At 43.0% G+C, this 26,981-nt stretch overlaps 1 protein-coding gene across 1 annotated transcript in view; it reads right to left on the reverse strand.

Annotated features, from left to right (window-relative positions):
• Positions 1-26,981, reverse strand: part of LOC132818564 (vitellogenin-like) — a 98,877-nt gene that overhangs the window by 40,026 nt on the left and 31,870 nt on the right. The window contains exons 9-20 of the mRNA XM_060829621.1: positions 26,511-26,682; positions 21,798-21,923; positions 21,148-21,366; positions 19,488-19,705; positions 19,293-19,390; positions 16,619-16,743; positions 16,403-16,504; positions 10,918-11,043; positions 10,043-10,232; positions 5,039-5,123; positions 4,694-4,879; positions 948-1,080 (exon numbers count right to left, since the gene is read on the reverse strand). Coding sequence (XP_060685604.1) covers positions 948-1,080; positions 4,694-4,879; positions 5,039-5,123; positions 10,043-10,232; positions 10,918-11,043; positions 16,403-16,504; positions 16,619-16,743; positions 19,293-19,390; positions 19,488-19,705; positions 21,148-21,366; positions 21,798-21,923; positions 26,511-26,682 — 1,780 coding nt within the window. The remainder of the gene's footprint in view (positions 1-947; positions 1,081-4,693; positions 4,880-5,038; positions 5,124-10,042; positions 10,233-10,917; positions 11,044-16,402; positions 16,505-16,618; positions 16,744-19,292; positions 19,391-19,487; positions 19,706-21,147; positions 21,367-21,797; positions 21,924-26,510; positions 26,683-26,981) is intronic.

Genomic DNA, 26,981 nt, shown 5'->3' on the forward strand with positions numbered 1-26,981 from the left:
CAACCCACTGAGGTATTTGTGTTCCTATGTTGTGAAATAAGATAATGGCTCAGTCTTGAGATGGGAGTGGGGGAACAACTGACCAGTGTTACAAGCAAGCTTGCAAAAAGGGTACTCTACAGTGATTGTGTCATGGTGGGGAAACGTCATCCACAATAACATTGTGCATGTCACAAAGAATCACAAAGAAAATGTATGTGATGAAAATCCCGCATGGATCATGAGCATTTCTTAACCATCGATGTCTGCTGCTGAAAGATATCACACGTGTCTGCAATTAGTCAAACACAATAACACAATGGTGTTATAACCATATTTACATTGCTAGATTTAAATTGTTTCATCATCTTCCTACCTCACAGAAATCATTCTGGAAGGCTAAAAATGTACTCCTCAGCATCTGCAGCCTTTTATAGTCTGATATATTTAATATGTATAATTTGCTGTGAAAATGAGATATGGCGACATTTCTTTTTTGAAGTACAGGTGACAATAAATTACTGTTTTATTCTGAAGAGGCTCCTTGTATGACACAGTTTAGATTAGATTACAGCGTAGAAACAGGCCCTTTGGCCCAACAAGTTGGTCCACATCGACCCTCTGAAGTGCAACCCACCCAGACCTGCAACCCACCCAGACCCATTCCCCTACATTTACCCCTTCACCTAACACTACGTGCAATTTATCATGGCCAATTCACCTCACCTACACATTGTTTTTGGACTGTGGGAGGAAACCGGAGCACCCGGAGGAAACCCACGCAGACCCTGGGAGAATGTGCAAATTCCACACAGTCGCCTGAGGCGGGAATTGAACCTGGGTCTCTGGCGCAGTGAGGAAGCAGTACTAACCACTGTGCCACTGTGCCCCCGTTCTGTGGATGTCAACAGTAGTAGACACCTACCTTCACGTTTGCTTCACATTACTGGATGTAAAAGAAAACTTACATCTGTTGGATTGCGCCACGTTGCCTGGAATTTTTGATTTGTGATGCTTGGCTCTTCTGCGTCAGGTAAAATCAGCACCGATTTTGCCGCAGACAAATCCTCAATGTTTCTTGAAACAGCAAATACTTCTGATCTGTGAGTCAATTAGGGCATTGATCAGTCTTTTTTAATTCACTACAGGATGTGGACTTCACTGACTAGGTCAGCATTTATTGCTCATCCCTAATTGTACAGAGAACAGTTAAGAATCAACCACATTATTGGGGTCTGGAGTCACAGCAGCGTCCTTCCTTTCAGAATATTAATGAAACAGCTGGATTTTTTGTGACAATTAACAATAGCTTCAAGATCACCATTAGACTCTTAATTCTAGATTTTTATTGGATCCATCATTTGTCATAATAGGAAACCCCCTGATCCTGGAACATGACCTGGGTCTCTGGAGTTAAAAATCACACAACACCAGGTTATAGTCCAACCGGTTTATTTGGAAGAACTAGCTTTCGGAGCTCCTTCATTAAGTGATTAATCAGAGGCAATGCCTCGAAAGTTAGAGCTTCCAAATAAACCTGTTGGATTATAACCTTGTGTTGTGCGATTTTTAACTTTGCCCACCCCAGTCCAACACTGGCACCTCAAAATCATGGGTTTCTGAAGCAATCACCTAGTCATAATACCGTAGTCTAGGCCATCACCACAGCAACAATAGAATCACTAAATGATAAAGTATAGAGGATATCTTTTCATCCACTGTTCAGAAAAAGATTTACAAGGACGTTGCCAGTTTTGGAGGGTTTAACCTTTAAACAGAGGCTGAAAGCTGTTTTCCCTGGAGCATTGGAGGCTGAGGGGTGACCTTATAGAGATTTATCATGAGGCACATGAATAGGATACATAGACAGGGTCCTTTCCCCAGGGTAGGAGAGGGCAAAACTAGAGGGCATAGGTTTAAGGTGAGAGGGGTAAGATTTAAAAGAGGCAACTTTTAAAAGAGATATAAGGGGCAACTTTCTTATACAGAGGGTGATGTGTATATGAAGTGAAGTTCCAGAGAAAGTGATAGAGGCTAGTACAATTATAACATTAAAAGGCATCTGGATGGGTATATGAATAGGAAGGAGTTAGAGAGATATGGCCGAATGCTGGCAAATGGCACTTGGTTAATTTAGGATACCTGAGCTGAAAAATGTGTTGCTGGAAAAGGATTCCTGAAGAAGGGTTTATGCCCGAAACGTTGATTCTCCTGCTCCTTTGATGCTGCCTGACCTGCTGCGCTTTTCCAGCAACACATTTTTCAGCTCTGATCTCCAGCATCTGCAGTCCTCACTTTCTCCTAATTTAGGATACCTGGTTGGCATGGACGTGTTGGACTGCAGGGTCTGTTTCTGTGCTGTACATCTCTTTGACTTTGTACTTATTTTGGCTCTTTAAAACAGTTATCCAATTAGCTCCACTCCCCTGCTCTTTCCTGTAACATTTACCCATCCAGTATCTATCTAACTCCTACTTTTGAAAGTTATGATTGAATTTGCTTCTACCGCCCTTTCCGGCAATGCCTTCTGGATCTGAACGAATGGCGTTGTAAACATTTGAGGCTTCCTTGTATTATCCATAGGTCTTTTGCCTGTCATGTTAACCCCCTATCCTCTGGCTACTGGCCCCAGTACAACTACAATCAATTTCTCCATATTTATTCAATTGAACCTTTCCTGACTTCGAACTATAGAATCATTGAAATGACACAGCACAAAAGGGGCCATTCGGACAATCTTGTCCATGCTGACCCAGTAACACACAGATGCCCTTTCAATACATGGCCCATAGCCCTGGGGTCTGCAGCACTTAAGGTGCAGATCATGTTTTATAAAGAGAGTTTAATGTCTCTGCCTCCACTATCAACTCAGGTTGTAAACTCCAGGCACCTACTACCCTCTACATAAAAATATTTTTCCTCACGTCCCCTATAATTCTTCTGCCATTTAGTTTGAATCAATGACCCCCTGGTTTATTGAACTCTCTGCCAAGGGAAGGAGGTTCCTCCTGTCTACTCTGAGTGTATCCCTTACAGTTCTGTATGCCTCAATCATGTCACCCCTCAGCCTTCTCTGATCCTAGAAAATAACCCCAATCTCTCCAATCTCTCCACTTAACTACAATCCCCTTGAACCTCTGATCAAACCACCTCCTTTATTCTAAGGAGAATAATCACTACTTAACCAGTCTCTTCAGCTAACTAAACTGGTTGACCCTAGGCCATCCCTTTGTGTTTTCTCTAACAGTCTAATACTTTTTCTGCAATGTGACACCCACAACTGGCCATAACACATCAATTGGGTCTTAGCCATTGATTTATGACTTTTTAACATATTATGTGAACTCTGCATGTTTTTGCTTATCAGGCCAAGGGTCTCATATGATTTCTTAAAAGTTTTATGCTAGTAATCATAGTCAAGTCACATCTATCAGATCTTGTCATAGCCTTCTCCTTTTCAAGAAAGCAATCCCACTTCATAATAACATAATTAAACTTGGCAAGGACCCTACTGGGTCATTTTAATGTAACAACAGAAATAAGGCCACATAAGGGGGGAATTTATTGAAAGTGACGATGGTCTCACCCCTGATGACCTAGCAAGAGCTCCACTGTTCACTCTTCTTTTTTGGGATGTCCAGTGATTTGTATATCAAGAACATTAAGGGGTTGAATGCCTGTCCCTTTACCAAGATCTGTTGACCAACTGGATAAAAGCAAATTACTGCGGATGCTGGAATCTGAAACCAAAAGAGAAAATGCTGGAAAATCTCAGCAGGTCTGGACAAAGTTTTGACAAAGGGTCAGCTGTTTTCTCTCCTTACAAATGCTGCCAGACCTGCTGAGATTTTCTAGCATTTTCTCTTTTGGTTTCTGTTGACTAACTGGTGGCCAGCAGTTCTTCATTGCTCAGCAGCGCCAGCAGGTGAGTGGTGGCTGCTGCCAGTAATGCACCCACTTGAGGCTCAGGGTCACATAGGAACCCTAGTACAGGTGAGTGATGGCAGGAGAGGGATTCACGGGGGCAGACCCTTGGACAGAGAGATGGAGGATTGGTAAAAAGGGTCAGAGAGGTTGGCCACCAGGTGCCACTACACCATTACACTGTTGGCTCCTTCCAAAAGACAATTTGCACTGGACACTCACTTGCAATCCCAACAGGGTCCATGTTTCCAGCTTTCTGCTGGGTGGATAACGGCAGGGCAATCGCGGTCATCGTATGCCCATCTGAGGGTCTTGCTCAGTATCAGGATGGGCAGGTGTGCCTCAGGCCAATCACCATAGACGTTAGACAAGAGCTCAACAGGGTCCCCACCCGAAACCCTTGAGACCAGATAATGCCCCATTCACCTTCAAATTTGCCATGAGGGGAGGGCATTAAATTCTGCCCAAGGGAGGGAATTCCAGAGGTTAGGACCTCAATAGTTGCAGGCAAATCCACCAATCGGAGAGCAACAGGAGTTGGATGAGCACAGAGATCTCTGAAGGTGGTGGTTTGGAAGAGGTTAGAAATAGTAAGGAGTGGGATCATAGAGGAATTGGAAAAGATGGATGAGATTTTAAAATTAATTGACCTGTACACCCTTCACCCTAGGGCTTCTAGCTGTTGTATAGTAACACAAACCTCCCTTTGCATCCTCAGTTGAGACACAACCTCCCTCCCTAGCGGAGGAATGGAAGACAATTAGAGAAAAATAAATGCAGTATTCATTACCTGAAAGACATGATTTCATTTTCTTGTTCAACTGGTGCAGTGTCAATTTTCAAATTTCTTTCTTTTATGTTCACATTCGCTGTTACGTCCACAGAAAACGCAGAATAAAGTTTTGCATCAAGTTCTAAACCAGACTGGATGAAGGGAGTATTTATTCCCATTATGGCTTTGCTATGTACAGCCACACTGAGAGCAAACAGAGAAACAGTAAATTGGACCAGCGCTGGAAACAATGGCTATAAGGTATAAGATCACTTTAGTGAATAACAATTCTTCAAGTAAAATGTATGATGTTAAAGCTTTGGAATCTAAGATCACCTTGGAGAGAAAGTTTGAAAAGCCTACCTTGGGTTCAGCTGAACGTTCAGCTGAATATCAGTGTTGAGCAATTGAGAAAAGGATGAGATGGAGGAAGGGATGCGCGCATCAACTGTTTGAGAAAGGGAGTGAGAAATGTCAGTCATAATTACATTCTTTGCCCGTGATTTCACTCATGTTTCTATTTAAAACAAATGACATCCTTTAGAATATAAGAAAACAAAGGTGGGAGGGGTCAGTTGTCCCCTCAAGCTGGCTTCACCATTGAACAGGATCATCAAGTTGGAGTTGGTTAGCTCCGCCAGCTAGAGAGGGTACAATTCCCAGTCACCATGAAGACCCCACCTTCTCAACCTGAACTGTGCTGATTTTTGGAATAAACTCACCACCAATTGTGCGCCTCTCTGCCTAATGAGAGATGTGTCTATGGTATTCTGAGCCTGTGGCAACTTGCAATAATTGGAGGATATTCCATTACTTGCACTTTGTAGACAGATATTTGAGAATCATAGAAACCCTACAGTGCAGAAAGAGGCCATTTCACCCAATGAGTACTGCACCAACCCTCCACAGAGCATCCCACCAAACCCTATACCAACAATCCTGCAGTTACCATGGCTAATCTGCACATTATGGGACAATTTCCCATGGACAATCAACCAAACCTGCACATCTTTGGACTGTGGAAGGAAACCAGAGCACCTGGAGGGGAATTCACACAGAGACAGGGATCACGTGCAAACACCACACATACAGTTGCCTGAGGCTGAGATTGAACCCAGGTCCCTGGTACTTGTAAGGCAGCAGCACTAACCATAAAGCCACCTTGCCAATTCAGAGTTAGAGATTGGTTACTCATTGTAGACTTCCCAGTCTCTGACCTGTTTTCACTCAGTATTCATATGCCAGGTCCAGTTAGCTTTCTGTCCAAGGACAACCTTCTCCCTTCCAGCATCCAAAAAATATTGATGGTGTGAGATTCAGCAATGATAATGATGTTGACTGTTAAAAGTATAGCGTTAAATCTTCTCTTTTAAGTAGAGACAAAGAAATTAGGAGCAGGAGGAGGCCGTTCAGCCCTTTGAGGTTGTTCTACCATTCATTACGAACCTGACTGATCATCCAACTCAATCTCCTATTCCTGCATCCTCTTTCTTACCCTTTGATCTCTTCAGTCCTAAGAACAAATACATTAGTTACAGTGTGGAAACAGGCCCTTCAGCCCAACAAGTCCACACCAACCCGCCACCCATTCAGACCTATTCCCCTACACCTAACGCTACGGGCAATTTGGAATGGCCAATTCACCTAACCTGCATATTAGTGGGAGGAAACCAGAGCACCCGGAGGAAACCCACACAAACATGGCGAGAATGTGCAAACTCCACACAGTCAGTCGCCTGAGGCGGGATTTGAACCCGGGTCTCTGGCACTGCGAGGCAGCAGTGCTAACCACTGTGCCAACCAACAATATCCAACTCCTTAAAGTCATAGAGTCATAGAGATGTACAGTATGGAAACAGACCCTTTGGTTCAACTCGTCCATGCTGACCAGATATCCCAACACAGTCTAATCCCACCTACCAGTATCTGGCCCACATCCCTCCAAACCCTTCCTATTCATATTCACATCCAAATGTCTTTTAAATGTTACAGTGGTACCAGCTTCCACCACTTCCTCTGCCAGTTCATTCCGTACATGTACCATCCTCTGCATGAAAAAGTTGCCCCTCAGGTCTCTTTTATATCTTTCCCCTCTCACCCTAAACCTATGCCCTCTAGTTCTGGACTCGCGCACCCGAGGGAAGAGACTTTGTCAATTTAGCCTATCTGCCCCCTCTCCCCCACCATGAGTTAATAAACCTCTATAAGTTCACCCCTCAACCTTCGACGCTGCAAGGAAAACAGCTCCAGCCTGTTCAGCCTCTCTCTGTAGCTCAAATCCTCCAACACTGGCAACATCCTTGTAAATTTTTTCTGAATCCTTTCAAGTTTTGCAACATCTTTCCAATAGGAAGGAGACCAAAGTTGCACGCAAAATTCCAAAAATGGCCTAACTGACATCCTGTACAGCTGCAACATGACCTCCCAACTCCTGTACTCAATACTCTGACCAATAAAGGAAAGCATACCAAACACCTTCGTCAATATCCTATCTACCTGCGACTCCACTTTCAAGGAGCTATGAACCTGCACTCCAAAGTCCTTTTGTTCAGCAACTCTCCTCAGGACCTTACCATTAAGTGTATAAGTCCTGCTAAGGTTTGCTTTCCCAAAATGCAGCACCTCAGATTTATCTAAATTAAACTCCATCTGCCACTTCTCAGCCCATTGGTCCATCTGATCAAGATCCCGTTGTAGTCTGAGGTAACCTTCTTCGCTGTCCACTACACCTCCAAGTTTGGTGTCAACTGCAAACTTGCTAACTGTACCTCTTATATTCACATCCAAATCATTTATGTAAATGAGGAAAAGTAGAAGGCCCAGCACCGATCCTTGTAGCAGTCCACAGGCCTCCAGTCTGAAAAACAACCCTCCACCACCACCACCCTCGGTCTTCTACCTTTGAGCCAGTTCTGTATCCAAATGGCTAGCTTTTTTTAAGATTACTTACAGTGTAGAAACATGCCCTTTAGCCCAACAAGTCCACACCAACTCTCCGAAGAGCAATCCACCCAGACTCATTCTCCTACATTTACCCCTTCACCTATCACTACAGGCAATTTTAGCATGGTCAATTCACCTAACCTGCACACCTTTGGACTGTGGGAGGAAACCCACACAGACACAGGGAGAACGTGCAAGCTCCACACAGACAGTTGCCTGACACAGGAATTGAACCTGGGTCTCTGGCGCTGTAAGGCGGTAGTGCTAACCACTGTGCCACCATGCCACCTATATTCTCCCTATATTCCATGAGATCTAACCTTGCTAACCAGTGTCCCATGGGGAACCTTGTCGAACACCTTACTGAAGTCCATATAGACCACATCTACCACTCTGCTGTCATCAATCCTCTTTCTTGAAAGCATTCAATGTTTTGGCCTCAACCATTTTCTATGGCGGAGAATTCCACAGGCTCCCACATTCTCTGGGTGAGGAGATTTCTCCTCATTTCAGACCAAAATGGCCTACCCCTATCCTTAAGCTGTAACTTCTGGTTGTGTACTTCCTTGTCATCAGGTACATCCTTCCTGTGTTTACCCTGTTGAGTCCTGTTAGAATTTTAATTTTAATGTTGTTGTAGGTAATCATTGTCTGGCAATTATGTGAGGCAAATATTTGTTATTTATCAACCAAAGCTTGGACATTTCCCAGATCTTGCTGTGTGCAGATACATAGTGCCTCAGTACCTGAGGGGTTGTGAATGGTACTTAACATCGCATCATCATCATCATCAGTGAATGTATTGCATCCTCAGAAAGAGCTTGGTGATGACAGTACTCATTATAATGTGGGATGTGATGGCGTCATGGTGTTATCACTAGGCTATTAATCCAGAGACCTAAGTAACGTTCTATGAATCTGGGTTCAAATCCCACAATAGCAAATGATGGAAATTGAATTCAATTTAAATGAAACTCTGGAATTAAGAATCTAATGATAATTGTTGCTAGGGGAGATCGTAACTGGTTGACTAATGCTCTTCACAGAAGGAAACTGCCATCTTTACTCACTGTGGCCTACATGTGACTCCAGACCCACAACAATGTGGTTGACTAGGGATAGGCAATAAATGGTGGTCTAGCCAATGATACCCATACCCAATGATTGAATTTAAAAAAAAACAGCTGAAGGCAGTGGGAAAAGCATTTTACCCTAAAGAGAGCATAGAATCCGTACAGTGTGGAAACAGACCCTTCGGCCCAACAAATCTACACCAACCCTCTGAAGAGTATCCCATCCAGACCCATTCCCCTACTCTACATTTCCCCTGACTAATGCACCTAACCTCCACATTCCTGAACACTACGGGCAATTTAGCACGGCCAATTCACACAACCTGCACATCTTCGGACTGTGGGAGGAAACCGACACAGACATGGGGAGAATGTGCAAACTCCATGCAGACAGTCACCCGAGGCTGGAATTGAACCTGGGTCCCTGGGGCTATGAGGCAGCAGTGCTAACCACTGAGTGATTCATCTCAAACAATCAGACCCATTATTCTTTGTGCTAAGTATGATTTCAGCTGGTGGAGATTTATCCACGTGAAACCCAGTGGCTTCAATTTTCCCAGTGCTTCACCATTCCACACTTGAACCGCCTTGATGTCAAGGCCAGTCACTCACAAGACATAATACCAGATTTTTTTTAAAAAATTGGATTTACATTCCATCCGTTGCCATGATAGGATTCAAATGCAGGTCTTCAACTGAGTTTTTGCATTAACAGCTCAATGATAATACCACTAGGCCATCACCTCCACAATGACTCCAATGGATTACTAGGCCAGTAATACAGCTACAATGCCACTGTGGAGCGATTGGTGAGTTGTCTACTTGCCCAGAAAGATTAAGCTGAATGCACACGGTCAAAACATTTCAGAAACATAGAAAATCGGTGCAGGAGTAGGCTGTTCAGCCCTTCAAGCCCGCTCCACCATTCAATACAATCATGGCTGATCATGCAATCTCAATATCCCATTCTTGCCCTTGCCCATACTCTTTGAACCCTTTAGCCACAAAGGCACATCCAGCTCCCTCTAGAATATATCTAATGAACTGGCCCCCAACAGCTTCCTGTGGGAGAGAGTTCCATAGGTTCACAACTCTCTGAGTGAAGAAATTCTTCCTTATCTCAGTCCTGAATGGTTCACCCCTTATTCTTAAATTGTGACCCCCTAGTTCTGGACTTGCCCAACATCGGGAACATTCTTCCCACATCTGATGTCCAGTCCCATCAGGATTGTATATGTTTCTATGAGACCCTCCCCCAATACTTTTAAATTCTCCAGCGAGTACAAGCCCAGTCCATCCAGTCTTTCCTCATGTGCCTGTGAAAGAACGGAAATCACTGATAAGGTCTTACCATTGATATTGGCTCTTGCTGCTGCCGCTGAAATGAAGGAGAATTCCATGGCCAAACCCACACAAGTGGGGACAAACTGTCTCAGCTCGGCGCTCATTAAGGCTGCTTCAGGGTGCAACTCAACTGGATTCTGCAGTCGTGATACCAACTTCGCCAATGTGCTGCGTTTCCCCTGGGCATCAGTGACTGACTGAGAAAAGAAGTAAAGCCTTTTATGTGACTGGTACCTGCCCAGAAAAATTACCTCAGACACCCCAACCAACCAACTCCACCACCTCGTGGCCAAACACTTCAACTCCTCCTCCCACTCCGCCAAGGGCATGCAGGTCCTGGGCCTCCTCACCACCACTCCCAAACCACCCGATGCCTGAAGGAAGAATGCCTCATCTTCTGTCTCAGGACCCTCCAACCCCAGGGCATTAATGTGGATTTCACCCACTTTCCTCATTTGCCCTCCCCCCACCTTATCCCAGTTCCAATCTTCCAGCTCATCACCATCCTCATGACCTATCCCACCTGTCAATCTTCCTTCCCACCTATCCACTCCACCCTCCCCTCTGACCTATCACCTTTACCCCCACCTCCATCCACCTGTTGTATTCTTTGCTACCTTCTCCCGGCCCCACCCCCCCCCCTCCCATTTATCTCTCCACCCCAAGGCTCCCAGCCTCATTCCTGATGAAGGGCTTTTGCCTGAAACGTTGATTTTCCTGCTCCTCAGATGCTGCCTGACCTGCTGTGATTTTCTAGCACCATACTCTTGAGTCTAATCTCCAGCATCTGCAGTCCTCACTTTCACCCAGAAAAATTACCCTCAGAGCAGCTCAGGCGAATGCAATCCTACATTCAGAAGTTGTAAATTTGCTATGATTCACCCTTACTTGAATGGCTTTCTCAATGTCATTCCTTTTGAACTCCACAAAGGCTATCTCTTGGTCAAACACTTTCAGGTATGCTGAAGCCAGAGGGACTTTTTCAGGCAAAGATTTCCAATCTGGGAACTGAAAAAGAATGTTATGTCGAGTGAAAAAAAATGCAGTAGTAATCATTCTCCAAAACTTTAGTTAAAATATTGAGTCATCAGCATTGTCGGTCAGTCTCAGTCCTGTTTATACAGAAACAATGTGCAGGAGTTATGAGGAAAATGCAGGACATTGGCACTATGTTAAAATGTACAGAGATCTAGTGCAGACATGATGGGCTGAATGGCCACCTTCTGTATTGTAATGATTCTGAGGAGTGGCTCAGTTGTTAGTACTGCTACCTCACAGTGCCAGGGCCCGGGGTTTGATTCCACCTTCGGGTGACTGCCTATATGGAGGTTGTATATTCTCTCGGTGTCTGTGCGGGTTTCCTCCCACAGTCCAAAGATGTGCAGATGTGATTGGCCAAGTTAACTTGCCCACAGTGTGCAGGCTAGATGGTTGAGAAATGTAAGGGGGAGGTGTCATTGGGGGGTGCTCTTTGGAGTGTCTGGGTAGCTATGTGGTCTGAATGGCCATGCTGTAGAGATTCAATGATGTTATTGATGCCTCCATTGGACCCATCTTTTATTTATTTATTGTCCAATTACCACTTTCATTTTCCTTCCACCATTATTTCCTTTATCAGTGTTTACCTTCCGCACCAGACAGGCTTGTAAGACACCTCAAGCATCTTTATCTCTGGACCAGAATTTCCAGTTTGTTACGAAGGTGTGGGTGCACTGTACCTTTAAGAGAGTTAAAAGCTAGCTAACTACCTGACAGCACCAAGTATTCTGAATAAGGTAACAATGTAACACTGGGTCCAACGCTAGGGTAGCTGGTTGCCTGGAGATAAAAAAAAGATTCGAATTAGGCCAATTGGTTTAAATTATCCCCCAAAAATACCAAATTCCAATCAATTTTGAATTTAGTATATTGACAATCTTAAAAGCCAAAGTCAATGCTATGCTTGTGGGGGTTCAGACTGGGGAAAATTGAACAGTTTGGAGGAGAACTGCCAAGTCACCAGCATGTAAAGACTGCCTGAAAAAAATCTCTCTTAAAGGTACCTTTATCGATCAGTGACCTGTGAAGCAGAATCCCCAAAAAGAAGAAAAGAAGACAGGAATACAGAGTAGAACCGAAACCTGCCTGGTTTTGAGCTAAGCTGAAAATGTGTTGCTGGAAAAGTGCAGCAGGTCAGGCAGCATCCAAGGAACAGGAAATTTGACGTTTCGGGCATAAGCCCTTCATCAGGAATAAATTTTGTTTTATAAATCTTAATCGGGATTTTTATCGGACTAGTATTGCAGAGGGGAAAGTAAAAGATAGATTAGAGGAAGGAGTTGTAAGTAGTTGTTAGCTAATTATTCTCTGTTATACTTTAAGAAATAAAGTTGTTAAGTTTTATTTTCAATAGTTCTTGGCCTCTCCGATTTCACAGATTAACGCAAGAGCTAAATCTTTTCTGTGTTGCTGGTTTAAATTAAGCAGGAGTGTTTACCCCATGTCGTAATAGTTTTGGGGCTCATCGTCAGGATTTGAACTGTTTTAGACAAATTTGAAAAGATTTCGGGGTATGAAAAATTCCAACAGGTTTAAACACTTACAGGTTAGTGTCCTGGATCTTTAAATAAAACTTAGGTGAGGCAATTTGTTTAGTTTCACTGACTTGTGGTTGATTACATTAAAAGTGAGAGAAATGGCTCTTAAAATTGTGAAAGAGATTCTAGGATTTGAAGATGGTTCTCAAATTTGCCAAGAAAGTTTAGAAGGAAAGAAAAAGGCCATACTTTTAGAATTAGCAAAGAAATTAGATTTGAGTTTAACCAAGGACAAAAGTAAAGCTGAAATTGTAAGGGAATTAGTCAAACACTTAAGTGTGTCAGTGAAACAGACGAGTGAATAGAAGTAGAAAAACCTAAATTGTAATGAGGAAAATGGAGTTAGAAGATAAACAAAGAGAGAGAGAGAGAGAGAGAGAAGAAAGAGAGAGGGAGAGAGAAAGGGAAAGAGAGAGAAGAAAGAGAGGGAGAGAGAAAGAGAAAGAGAGAGAGAGACATGAGATGGAAAGAGAGGAAGAAGAGAAGGAGAGAAAAGGTTCTTAACTGAGCAAAGAGAGAGGAGAAAGGGAGAGAGAAAGAGGGAGAGAGAAAAAAGAGAGAGAAAATTCTAAGCTGAGCAAAAAGAGAGACAATTTGAACTTGAGAAGTTGCGACTTAGTCAGCCAAATCAAGTTAACAGGATGGAGATTAAAAGAGAAGGTGTGATATATACAAATATGTTAAAACTCTGCCACATTTTGATGAGAAAGTTGTTGAACTCCTCTTTATTTCATTTGAAAAATTGGCCAGGCAGATGGAATGGTCTGATAATTTATGGGTAATGCTAGTTCAGACTAAACTGCTAGGTAGAGCTAATGAGGTATTAACCGTGCTGTCAGATGAGGGATCAAGAGATTATGAAGAGGTTAAACAGACTATTTTAAGTGTTTATGAATTGGTACCAGAAGCACATAGACAGCGGTTCAGAAACACAAGAAAGGAACAACGTCAGACTATGTTGAGTTTGAAAGAATTAAACATAGTCATTTTGATCGATGGCGTGTGCTTTAATGATAGATAGGACCTTTGAGGCTCTATGAGAGATTATTCTGCTGGAGGAGTTTAAATCTCACTTCCAGAGATGGTAAGGATTCAAGTGGAGGAACGGAAAGTTCAGGAAGTGAGAAGGGCGGCAGAATTAGCAGATGAACACATGTTGTGCATAAGACAAGCTTCCAGCTAGAATTTTGTCCTGTGAGGGATAGAAGTTGGGAGAAGGGAGATCCTACACTATGAAACCAAGAGTAGAGAGCACTGGTAAGAGTTTACCACAGCATAAAAAAAGAAGCCAAAGAGGGTGGGCAGGAGGTGAAAGGCCTCAGGTGTTTGCACTGGGGTTAAGTGGGACACGTAAAAACACAGTGCTGGTTGTTAAAGAAAGGCATTGTGGGTAAAGATGTGGTAAAAGAAGCTAAGCCAGTGGCCTTAGTGAAGGTAGTAAAGGAGACCCCAAGAAGAGCTGAGGAGCTGCAGGAGAGTGCACAGCCTAGGCCAGGGCTGGGTATGGAGTTAGTACCTGATCTCTACAAAGAATTTGCCTCTGTGGGTAAAGTTTACTCAGAAAAAACAGGGGGAGAAGGACAAGAAGTTATAATTTTGAGAGATACATGATCTAACCAGTCACTGATAGTAAGAGATGAGCGAATATGCACTCTTTCTGATCTGTTCCTCAAGAATGTGGCAATTTGTGGGACAGAAATTTAGCATTCCCCTATGTAAGATTGGGATGGAGTGCCAACTCAATACTGGGGAGGTTTATAGTGGGATTGATTGATAGAATGTCAGTTCCAGGGATTTGGTTTGTTTTTGGGAATGATTTAGCAGGATCCAAGGTGGGAGTGACACCCCTTGTTGTTGTTACTTAAGACCAAAAAACTGAGGAGTTAAAATAGAAATATCCTGGTATTTTCCCAGACTGTGTAGTAACCAGATCCCTCTTTCAAAGTCACAGCACGAAGTGAAAAGTAAAGAGAAAGATGAAGGAGTTGAGGTTCATTTAGCGGACACCCTGTTTGATGTAATGGTGCAGGAAAACCTGAACAGGCAGAAGTGTTCAGTCCTGAAAGGCTAAGAGACTTGCAACAGAAAGATAAGATGATAAAAGATATACCTGTGGATGTGTACTCTGAAAAGGAGGCAGAGAATATTCCAGAAGGTTATTTTCTGAAAGATAGAATCCTCAGATGGAAATGGAGACCATGGCAGATTAGTGCAGAGGAGAAATGGGCCGAAGTACACCCGATTGTGTTGCCGGTAGCATACAGACAGGAAGTGTTACAGGTAGCACATGAGCTACCTGTAGGAGGTCACCTAGGGGTAGGAGAGACTCAGGCTAAGGTACAAAAACATTTTTATTGGCCTGGAATGCACAAGAATGTGGTTAACTTTTGCCGTACGCTCATACATGCCCCAAATTGTAGGTTAGCCACAGGCGGTAAGAAAACCAGCCCCTTTGCTGCCAATTCCCACATTTGAAGAACCTTTCACATGGGTTATAATTGATTGTGTAGGTCGCCTCCCAAGAACTAAAAGTGGGAGCCAGCACTTGTTAACCATAATAGATGTGTCTACCAGATTTCTGGAGGCAGTTCCACTATGGAGTATCAAGGCAAAAAAGAAGATAGAGGAGTTAGCACCTTTCTTCACACAGTATGGGCTACCCGGAGAGATTCAGTTGGACCAAGGATCAAATTTTACTGTGACGCTGTTCAAGGAGGTTATGGATAGCTCAGGTATACAGCATTTTAAATCCAGTGCATGTCATCCTGAATTCCAGGGAGCTTTAGAAAGATGGCATCAGACCCTGAAGACCATGTTGATTGGGATAAAGATTGGAATGATTTAAACATTCATATTGTTTGCCATTAGAGATGCCCCAAACTAATGCACTCAGTCCACTCCCTTCAAATTAATATTCAGGCATGAAGTGAGAGGCCCTTTGAAATTAACTTAAGAAAAATTGACAGGACCAAACTTGGAGATTTCACACTTAGATTATTTATTGGAGGTGAGGGAGCGACTAAATTGAGTAGGTGAATTAGCTAAACAGCATCTAAAGAAGATATAGTATAAAATGGGGCAGGTAACAGATAAAAGCCCTGAGCCTCAGACATTTTCCCGAGGGGATGACGTGTGAGTACTGTCACCAGTGATAGGAGATCCCTTCAAAGCCAGGTTTACTAGTTCATTTCAAATTGAGAAAAAGTTGAGTCAGATGAACTTAATAAAGATGCCAGACAGAAAAATAAGGTATTGGGTATGTCATCTAAACATGTTGAAATTATATTATACCAGAGGGAAAAAACTGGAGAAACAGGTGTTAGTTACTGCCCTGCAGAGTGAGGAATCAAATCCAGATGATGTGGATTTTGATGTGCCTCAAAATAGATTTAAAAATGAAGAAGTGCTTGAGGAGTGGGATAGGTTAGTCAGGTATCTTTCTCAGGGGCATAGAGCACAGCTGAAGTAGCCAATGGGAATCAGATTAGTGCTGACAGCATGGGGTTCAATCTCTGCTCTGTCTGGAATGGATTTGGTGTTGTCTCCTCAAGGTGGCATTGTGTGTCAGACCTTTGGACAGGAAACTGAAGAGAATCCTATAACATTCCAACAATTTTGTTCTCTGTTTTAAAATCTGAATCTGCAATTGCTAATAAATGATAGAATCTCTAATACCTTGCAAGTTTGACAGAGTCATCCATCTGTAACCTTGCTCTTTTTCTCCATTGTTACTGTGTGACCCTGCTGATTTCTCTGTGATGATATTACTGCTGGTGTTAACTTAATGTTACCTTATTTAAGATACGTTGAATTTGCTTGAGATCGGGCGCTCCTCTGACTGGTGCAAGGGTTTTCATGATGACCTCTTGAAGGCCTTCCATTCGAAAGCTGACCTTGTGTAAAACAGACAAGGAAAGCATTGGAACAATCCGCACATACACAAGATGAATTTGCGGAGAAGACAAACTTCCACATCAGTTGGAGTTTCACAGCTGGAGGTACGTTACCTCTGCCAGATTCGCAGAAGATCCCAATGTATGACCTGTGATTTTGGCTGCTGCTACTGTTGGGATGGGAGTCCCAGCATTATTCAGTAGAATGGCTTTTGCAGATACTCCTGACATCAGCTTATCTGCATCAGAAACAGGCAGCAAATCACCCAGTCGCTCAAATATCTCATTGAGAAAAACAAAGCATAACATCTTACATTTTTCTAGCACCTTTAATGGAATAACTTTCCTCTTGTGCCACATCTTAATCTTGCACCCACGTTAGTCCCTTGAAATCATTGCACAGGTGTGGCCACACCACACAATTTTGATATCAGTGCTTTTAAAGAAATTACTCACACACTCCACAATGCAGGGGGAATGTCACTCCAAAATGCTTCAAAGGAGGTTGAAACTAAATAGTAGGGGCCAGTCATAGAGAAAAGTATGGAAAAAATAAAGTGCTGGACAGCTCAGCAGAGGATTTTTAAATTTTCCAGACCAAGTAATAGGGCAGAGGATATGGAAAGGGGAATCTAACTTCAGGCACAGCAGAGAAGGGGATGATTATGAGAAGGGGAGCAGTCAAGAGCTGAGGGTGTTGAAGTTAAATATACACGGTATCCAAACAAGGTCAATCACGTTGTGGTATCACAGAGACGTGGCTGCAAAGATCATGGCTGGGAACTAAATATCTAAGGATACACAGCCTGTCAAAAGGACAGGCCAATGGTCAGAGGGGAGGGGGTGCCTCATTAGTAAGAAATAAAATTAAATCAATAGCAAGAAGCAAAGCAAAGTTGGAAGGTGTAAAATGCATATGGTGGAGTTGAGGAACCACAAAGGGAAAAAACACCCTGTTGGGAGTTATGTACAGGCCTCCTAACAGTGGTCAGGATGTGGGGCAGAAAATAAACCTGGAGATGGAAAAAGCCTATAAGGAAGCACTATAACAATAACCATGGAGGTCTTCGACATGCAGGCGGACTGGGAAAATCAGGTTAGTCGCCGACCTCAAGGAAAGGAACCCACAGATTTTCTATGAGATGGTTTTTTTGGAGCAGCTTGTTACCTTCCAACTCGGCGCCATCTCTTGACCTGCTTCACCTGTCAATCTTCCTTCCCACCTATCAGCTCCACCCTCTACTCTGACCTAATATCATCGGCCCCCACTGCATTGACCTATCGCCTTCCCAGCTACCTTCTCCCCAGCACCAGTCACACCCTCCTATTTATCTCTCAGTCCCCTTCCCCCTCCACATAAACACATTCCTGATGAAGGGCTAATGCCTGCTCCTCAGATGCCAGGCCTGTTGTGCCTTTCCAGCACCGCACTTTTCGATTTTGATCTCCAGCATCTGCAGTCCTCACTTTCTCTCACCCACTAGAGAACAGGCAATTCTGGATTGGGGAATAGGTAATGAGGCAGATTTGATTAGGGAGCTTAAGGTGAAGGAAGTCCTAGGGGAGAGTGATCATAATATGACAGAATTAACCCTGCAGTTTGAGAGGGAGAAGGTGGAATCAAATGAATCAGTATTATAGTTATCAGTATTATAGTTGAGTGTAGGTAACTATGAGGGAGACGTGAGGGAGGAGCTGGCCAGAGTTGATTGGAAGGGGAGCTGAGTAGGAAAGATGGTAGAGCAGCAATGGCAGGAGTTTCTGGGAGTAGTTCAGGAGGCGCAGCAGAAACTCATCCCAAGGAAGAAGAAACATAATAAGGGAGGAAAAAGAAAAAGCAGACAATGTGGTAAAGATTAATGGGAAGCCAAAGGATTGGCAGTGCTTTAAAAACCTGCAGAGGATAACTAAAAATCCAATTGGGGGAGAAGATAAAATATGAGAGTATTCCTTCCAGTAGTATAAAGGAAGACTGCAAAAACTTTTTTTAAAATAAAGGTAAGACAGAGGCAAGAGTGAGCATTGGACTGCTAGAACTGAGGCAACTCATTTGGTACTTTGCATCAGTTTTCACAGGGGAAGACACCAGCAACACACTAGAACTTCAAGAGAGTCAGGGACAGAGGTGAGTGCAGTGGCCATCATTAAAGAGATGGCACAAGGTAAGCTGAAAGGTCTGAAGGTGGATACATCACCTGCTCCAAATGGACTACACTCCAGAATCTGAAGGAAATAGCTGAGGTGATTGTAAGAGCATTGGTGATGATTTTTCAGGAATCACTGGAATCAGGGATTGGAGACTGGTTAAGGTAACACCCCTGTTTAAGGAAGGTGGGAGGCAGAAGACAGGAAGGTTTCAGAGTCCATCTTTCAGGATGAGATTGCGGAGTACTTGGAAGTGTGTGGTAAAATAGGGCAGAGACAAGGGGAGGTCATGCCTGATAAATCTGTTAGAGTTCTTTGAGGAGGTAATGATTAGACAAAAGAGAGCCAGTGGACATAATCCAGTTTCAGAGCAGAGAAGCCTGCAGGCCAAGTGTTGGTAAACTGGGTTAGATGGATACAATAGGCTGAATGGCCTCTTTAATGGGGGGAGGGTGGAATTAGGGTATTGAACTCAATGATCAACCATGACTATAATAAATGGCACAGCAGGCTTGAGGGGTCGAATGGCCTACCAATGTTTCTAGTTTCTATGCTTCCTTGTCAAAACCCTATGTCTCTCGGATGGTCAATTCATTCTGCATCTGCTTCAGTGGGAGATAAACCTTTCCGGCAACAAACTTACAGCAGAATGTGTCCGGGTGCAGCATCCTGCTGAACCTTAGGCCAAGTCGGTCAAATTTGGGGCTTAGGAGTTTTGCAGCTATATTGCACCCAGCTGCTCTGTTAAAGTGAATAGAAGGTACATTACAACCATAAAAATATCATATTCAGTAAACTCTGAATGACTTAAAATTCCAGCCAAGGTCTGTGCACTTACAGGGACCTGAGAGAAGGGAGTGAACTCCTTGCCAGATATCTGAACTGTGAATAAGCAAAGCTCGCCACTTGCAAATTGGTCTCCTTTAGCAGTGAATCAGTCAGCACTAACAAGGAGTTCAAAGGTGGCTTGGTGCACAGGAAGATTGCACAAGCAGACATTCGTATCTCAGGATGATTCTTTCGATTCATGAATAACTGCATCATGATGGCTTGTACCTGAGGCATAAGAAAGCAAGCATTAGCCATTAAACAATACACGTTCGCATTGCCCAATGTGGATGGTGTTCTCATTGTACTTCTTATTTTTGAACAACTGTCATATAATCCACGGGAACTGCTCCAATCTGCAACACTTAGGTACAAGATATTTCTAAATTTCATACTTTTCTGGATTATGGAAGAACATGAAAGTAGAAACCACTAGGAGGCATAAATATTTATCTGAAACATAAAACAGGGATAAACAATGCAAAGTCATAATAAAAAGTCATTTTAATTATTTTAAAATTGTGTTTTCCATGTTCTCACTCCAATTGTAGCCTTAGTCTGAAAAATAAATGCTTCCTGACTTCACTCCGAAACGGCTTTGACTTTATGTTAATCTTATTGCCTTTGTTCTCAGTTTATCCACTAAGTCACAAATTCTCGTATCCCTTCATCATTTAACCAACTTATTTAGATCATCCCTCAAACCCAGGAGTTTAAGAGAACACAGATTAATTTATCTTTTATCATAATTTAGATTGTTAAAGGACTTCTTGAGGCAGGTGGGTCATCACCGCTATTTAGCATTGTATGGCCTGACCCTTTTCTATTGTGCAGTTTGCACACCATTCACCATGTTACTAATTAGCATTCAGTTCATAAATATGGAATATGGAACCATCTTTGATTGTCTTTAAAAATGTATCTGATTCACCGATGCTCTTTAGCGAGGGAAATTTGCCCTCCTTACCTGGTCTGGCCTTCATGTGATTCCAAACTCAATCCAATCACAACAAGCCATTCACTTAAAGGGTAATTAGGGATGGGCATCAATAATAGCCTTGCTGGTGATGTTCACATCCCATGAAAGAATAAAAGGTATTTCACTCAAGGATGCCAAAAATGCCAAAAGGAATCATAAGGACAGATAACTGAAAGATCAACTTTAAGAATCCTTTTAATGGAGGGAAATGGAGTTGGGAGCTGAAGAGGTAATAGAGGAAATTGTAATTGCTTGTGGAAATATGAAATTATCTCCCCAAATGTCAGTATACATTGGGCCCACTGGAGATTGGAACCTCAAGGACGAGGCTGAGGGATTTTTTTCTTTAGTCAGGGATATAGATTGGAGGTGAAAACAGAGTTCAGGTCAACCATTATCTAATTTAATGACGGAATACGCTCAAGGAGGTGAATAGCCTTGTTCTGTTCCTTTGTCTAAAAAGGAAAATGGGATTCAAATAGAAAAGGAGGTAATGACAAACAAAACAGCTTAAAAAATGGAGAAAAAGAAAATTTTAAAAAATCAAATTGCAAACGTATAAAGGTCTAATTTGAAATCAAAAACCTGGCACCAGTATATTCACACTCAGATGATAAGATTTAACCACCGACTCCAAACCCGTTAAAGTTAGTGCTTAACATGTTTAGAGCAACTTGAAGTTTTGTTTTACCTTTCCTGGGTCTTTCTTTGCAATGTTACGCAGAGCCATGACAGCATCGACCTGAACTTTCAGCGGGATGGTAGCAGCCGCTGTGCCGAAGCCAGGTAGCAGTTTCATGATGTTCTTGATGCTCACTGGCTGCCCCGCATTGCCAATCGCCTTGAGTCCGAGAACAATGTCCTCCTCGTTGGCATGTGCTGTAGCTGCACTGAGCAAGTCATGGAGCGGCTGTAACAGAGAACAAAGTTCAAAGAACATTGCAGCACAGGAACAGGCCCTTCAGCCTTCCTGTGCCGATCCAGATCCTCTATCTAAACCTGTCGCCTATTTTCTAAGGATCTGTATCCCTCTGCTCCCTGCCCATTCATGTGTCTGTCTTGATGCATCTTACATGATGCTATCGTGCCCATCTCTGCCGCCTCCACTGGCAACGCATTCCAGGCACCCACCACCCTCTGTGTAAAGAACTTTCCATGTATATCTCCCTTAAATATTTTCCCTTTCACCTTGAACTCGTGACCCTTAGTAACTGAGTCCCTCACTTTGGAAAAAAGCTTCTTGCTATCCACACATGGAAGAGGAGGGCCTCCATGAGAAACAAATAGGATTCATATCGACACAGTTCAGTCACAGCTAGCGACTGCATCACATCAGCCCACCTTAAACAGACTGTCAGGGCACGTCTCCTTCTCTGCACAGAATCTGAAAACCATGGAGCCATATCCGAGGTAAACAATCTGGCGAAGTATGGGGATCTGCTGCACATGATTCATACCAAATAGTTCCTACAGAAAAACAAAAATCAGGTTAGCTGTTACCCCTTAGAGCAAAAAAAAGGAATATTGTGATGCATAGTATGTGTTATACATAAATATATTTTATTTTAGAGTTTGAATTTTGAACTAGGAGACTGAGGGAGGATCATATAAGACCAAGACAGGCATGGATAGGGTGAATGCACTCAGTCCTTTTCCCAGAATTAGACAATCGGGGACATGGGGTCATCAGTTTCAGGTTAGAGGGGAAAAAATAAAAGGGAACCTGAGGGAAACCTTTACCCAGAGGGTGGTACGCATCTAGAATGAGCTACCAATGGAAGTGGTTGAGGCGGGTACATTAACAACATTTAAAAGGCAATTAGAAAAATACATAGATAGAAAGGTTTAGAAGGATCTGGACCAAGTGCAGGGTAATTGGGTTAGTGTGGATGGACATTTTGGTTGGCATGGACCAGTTAGAGCCAAAGGGCCTGTCTCTGTGCTGTAGGACTCTCTGACTCTATGACTGTATATCTAGTGGCATTTAGAATCCAGTCTGAGTAAACAAAAGGTTTAATGATTAGCAGTGTAATGGGGTTTAGTTTTCATTGGAAGAGTTTTTAACAAGCAATCAGAGTAAACGGTGGTGCATCAGGCTTTTAGTTAAAGGAATCTCAATTTTCTTTTGTCTTAGGGAATGTTTGGAAAACCTTTAGGTTCCAATGTTGTGAAAGTTGAAACTGAATGCACAAAACAGTTGTTCCTGAAGAAATGGGATAGGTTAGAACTGTTAAGCAATTTGTTACCTCAGTGGAATGGACTTACTTGGCAAGTTCCAGACCAGAAGTGTTTGGCTAAAACTCTAAAGGGGTTACTTCAAGCTGAGAAACTCTAAGCTCAGTTATCAGGATACTCAAGCAAGAGGCAATCAGTCTTTCAAGATGAGGCATTGATAGGAACAGTTCAGTATAGAGGTGATGGAGAGGTTATTGTCTGAGATGATCAATTATTGTACAGGGTTACTACAGATATGAAGCTGTATTTTACCATGTGATTCAAAATCTTTAAACTTGTGCCATATCTAAATGGATGGCATGGTGGAACAGTGGTTATTGCTGCCTTACAGTGCCAGAGACCCGGGTTCAATTCCTGCCTCAGGCGACTATCTGTGTGGAGTTTGCACATTCTCCCCATGTCTGCGTGGGTTTCCTCTGGGTGCTCCAGTTTCCTCCCACAGTCCAAAAATGTGCAGGTTAGGTGAATCAGCCATGCTAAATTGTCGATAGTGTTAGGTGAAGGGATAAATGTAGGGGAATGGGTCTGGGTGGGTTGCGCTTCGGTGGGTCGGTGTGGATTTGTTGGGCTGAAGGGCCTGTTTCCACACTGTAAGTAATTTAATCTGATATGTTTTTTTTTTCTATTTATCTATATTTTTCATATGTTGCATATGAAACTTCAATTTTATTGTTAAAATCAAACCTGCAACATTGTGTACTTATGTTTCAGTGAGAAATGATCTCATTGATTAAAAATCAAACAAGCTATGATCTATGAAGTCAGGTTTCAGTCTGGGATCTGACTTGTCCAGAAATAATATCAGCTGGGTTCATAATAGTTCTGGATGTAGGTTTGCTCGCTGAGCTGGAAGGTTCGGTTTCAGATGTTTCGTCACCATACTAGGTAACATCACCAGGGAGCCTCCAGATGAAGCACTGGTGGCATGGCCCTGCTCTCTACCTTAGGATACTAGTGAGAGTGGCATTTTGTAAATGACATTTGTGGCTAGGGTTTCTGGGCAGGTTTTGTCTGTTTGTTTGAGTTTGTTGCTGAGAAATCGGCGGACTGTGTTCATTGGGTACCCGTTCTTTTTGAATACATTGTATAGGTGATTTTCCTCTGCTCTTTGTAATTCCTCAGTGTTGCAGTGTGTGGTCCCTCATTGAAATAATGTTCGAATGCAGCTTTGTGGATGTTGGGATGATTACTTCTGTAGTTCAGTATTTGGTCCATATGTGTTATTTTCCTGTTGACACTGAAACCTACATCAATTACATCTCAGAAATGACTGCTAGACTACTCAGGCCTCTTGGCAACATGGTAGCCCACAAACCCACCAACACACTAAAACAGCAGCTGATAAACTTGAAAGACCCCATACAGACACCAAGCAAAACTAAAGTCATTTACAAAATATCATGCAAGAACTGTAACAAACACTACATTGAACAAACAGGCAGAAAACTAGCCACCAGGATACATGAACATCAACTAGCCACAAAAAGAAATGACCCTCTCTCACTAGGATCCTTACATACAGATGAGGAAGGACACCACCTCGACTGGGACAACACATCCATCCTAGGACAAGCCAAACAGAGACATGCACGAGAATTCCTCGAAGCATGGTATTTCTACAGGAACTCTATCAACAAATACATTGACTTGGATCCCATTTATCACTACCTGAGAAAAAGAACTGGAAATGACATCACCACAGAAAATGATGTCACCACATGAAATAACATCACCAACCCAAGGAAACCTAAACACCCAAATAGAAAGTGGGCCACATCACCAGTACTTCATCCGGAGGCTCCCTGATGATGTTACCTATTATGGTGACAAAACTTCTGGAAATGAACCTTCCAGCACAGTGAGAAAACCTACATCCAGAACCTCAACCTGAGCTACAAATCTTCACAAAACTCGTTCATAAAAGTATCAGAACTGCTTCTCTGCTAGCCAAGTTTCTAATAGATGCAAGAATGTCCCAGGGATGAGGGACTTCTATCAATAGGATAGCTAATTAAGATGTCCAAAATCATAAAGATTTTTGATAGTGAATAAGGAGCAATATTTTCCACTGGCAGAAGGGTCAGTAAGAAGAGGACAGAGGCAATTATCAAAAGAATTGGTGGAGAAATCCAGAGATATTTTTACATAACAAGTTGTTAGGATCTGGAATACACCATTCCAAAAGAGTGGGAGAGGCAGATTCAATCATAATTTTCAGGGAGGGAATTAGACCATAAGACCATGAGACGTAGGAGAAGAAATAAGGCCATTCTGACCACTCTGCCATTTAATCATGGATGATGGGCATTTCAATACCACCTCCTGCACTCACCCTTGCGAGATCAAGAATTTATCAGTTTCTGCCTTGAAGACATTTAATGTCCTGGCCTCCACTGTTCTCTGAGGCAATTAATTCCACAGGCCCAATACTCTCTGGCTAAAGAAATGTCTCCTCATTTCCATTCTAAATTGACCTCCTCTAATTCTAAGGCTGTGCCCACAGGTCCTAGTCTTCCCTCCTAACAGAAACAAATTCCCAGCATCCACCCTTTCTAACCTTCTAAATTCTAATGAATACAATCCCAGGATCTTCAGCCGTTCATCGTATATTAGGCCTACCATTCCAGGGATCATCCGTGTGAATCTCCGCTGGACACGCTTCAGTGCCAGTATGTCCTTCCTGAGGTGTGGGGCCCAAAACTGGACACAGTACTCCAAATGGGGCCTAACTGGAGCTTTATAATATCTCAGTAGTACATCACTGCTTTTACATTCCAGCCCTCTTGAAATAAATGACAACATTACATTTGCTTTCTGAATCATGGACTCAACCTGCAAGTCAACCATTAGAGAACCCTGGACTAGCACTCCCAGATTCCTTTGTACTTTGGCTTTATGAATTTTATCACCGTTTAGAAAATAGTCCGACCCTGTATTCTTTTTTCCAAAGTGCAAGATCTTACATCTGCACTCGTTGAATTTCATCAGCCATTTCCTAAACTGTCTAAATCTTTCTGCAGCTGAAAATGTGTTGCTGGTTAAAGCGCAGCAGGTCAGGCAGCATCCAAGGAACAGGAAATTCAACGTTTCGGGCACAAGCCCTGATTCCTGATGAAGGGCTTGTGCCCGAAACGTCGAATTTCCTGTTCCTTGGATGCTGCCTGACCTGCTGCGCTTTAACCAGCAACACATTTTCAGCTCTGATCTCCAGCATTTGCAGACCTCACTTTTTACTCGTAAATCTTTCTGCAGCCTCCCCACCATATCAGAACTACCTGCCTGTTCGCCTAACTTCGTATCATCGACAAACTTTGCCAGAATGCCTCCAGTCCCTTCATCCAGATCATTAATATATCAAGTGAATAGCTGGGGCCCCAACACTGAACCCTGCGGGACACCGCTTGTCACCGGCTGCCATTCTGAAAAAGAACCCTTTATGCTAACTTCCTGCCTTCGGTCAGATAGCCAATCCTCAATCGATGGTAGTAGCTCACCTCGAACACCATGGGCCCCCACCTCACTCACCCGTGAGGTACCTTATCAAAGGCCTTTTGGAAGTCTAGGTAGATAACATCTAGTGGGTTTCCCTGATCTAACCTACTTGTCACCTCTTCAAATAATTCTAACAGGTTTGTCAGGCACGACCTCCCCTTACTAAACCATGCTGAATTAGACAAATCTTTGAAGGGAAAATATCTGGGGAAAGATTGAGGAGTGGAAGTAATTACACAGGAGATAGATCAGGCACAATGAGCCAAATGGCTTCCTTCAGAGCTGCCCCACTCTATGTAGCCGCAAGTGGAATATGTTCATACTCACTCTGACTATTGATAGGCTTTGATGGTCAGCTGTGATTTGATGCATGGCAAGGACCAAGGCCTGAACTATGTCAGCTGTCGAGATGTCCAAGCTCTGAATTTTTGTTTTGAGGAAGTTCAGTGCGGCAGATGTGCCAACAGCAGGAAGTGCAAACAGAATCCAGCGCCGAGTGCTACAAAACAGAACACAATGTCTTCTTGTTTTCATATGTTTAATTCCACATTTTCCTGTCATATTCACAGATAAAACAGCCACAATCTTATTTTCAATGGTGGAACAGGTACAGGGGTTTGAATGCCCTCTTCTGGTTGCTATGCTCCTCGATAATTGGTCGTGGGTGAGCATCCAAGTTGCTGCAAATGTTGCAAGGATCAAAGTGATCAGATCACAGTGCTACGGTCAAAAGACGAAACCAGGAATTTTTTAAACTAAGTTTAAACTTTTAGTTTTGTTTCTTCAGTGTCACAGGGA

The sequence above is a fragment of the Hemiscyllium ocellatum genome, chromosome 9, assembly GCF_020745735.1.
Source record: "Hemiscyllium ocellatum isolate sHemOce1 chromosome 9, sHemOce1.pat.X.cur, whole genome shotgun sequence".
Classification (NCBI taxonomy): Eukaryota; Metazoa; Chordata; class Chondrichthyes; order Orectolobiformes; family Hemiscylliidae; genus Hemiscyllium; species Hemiscyllium ocellatum.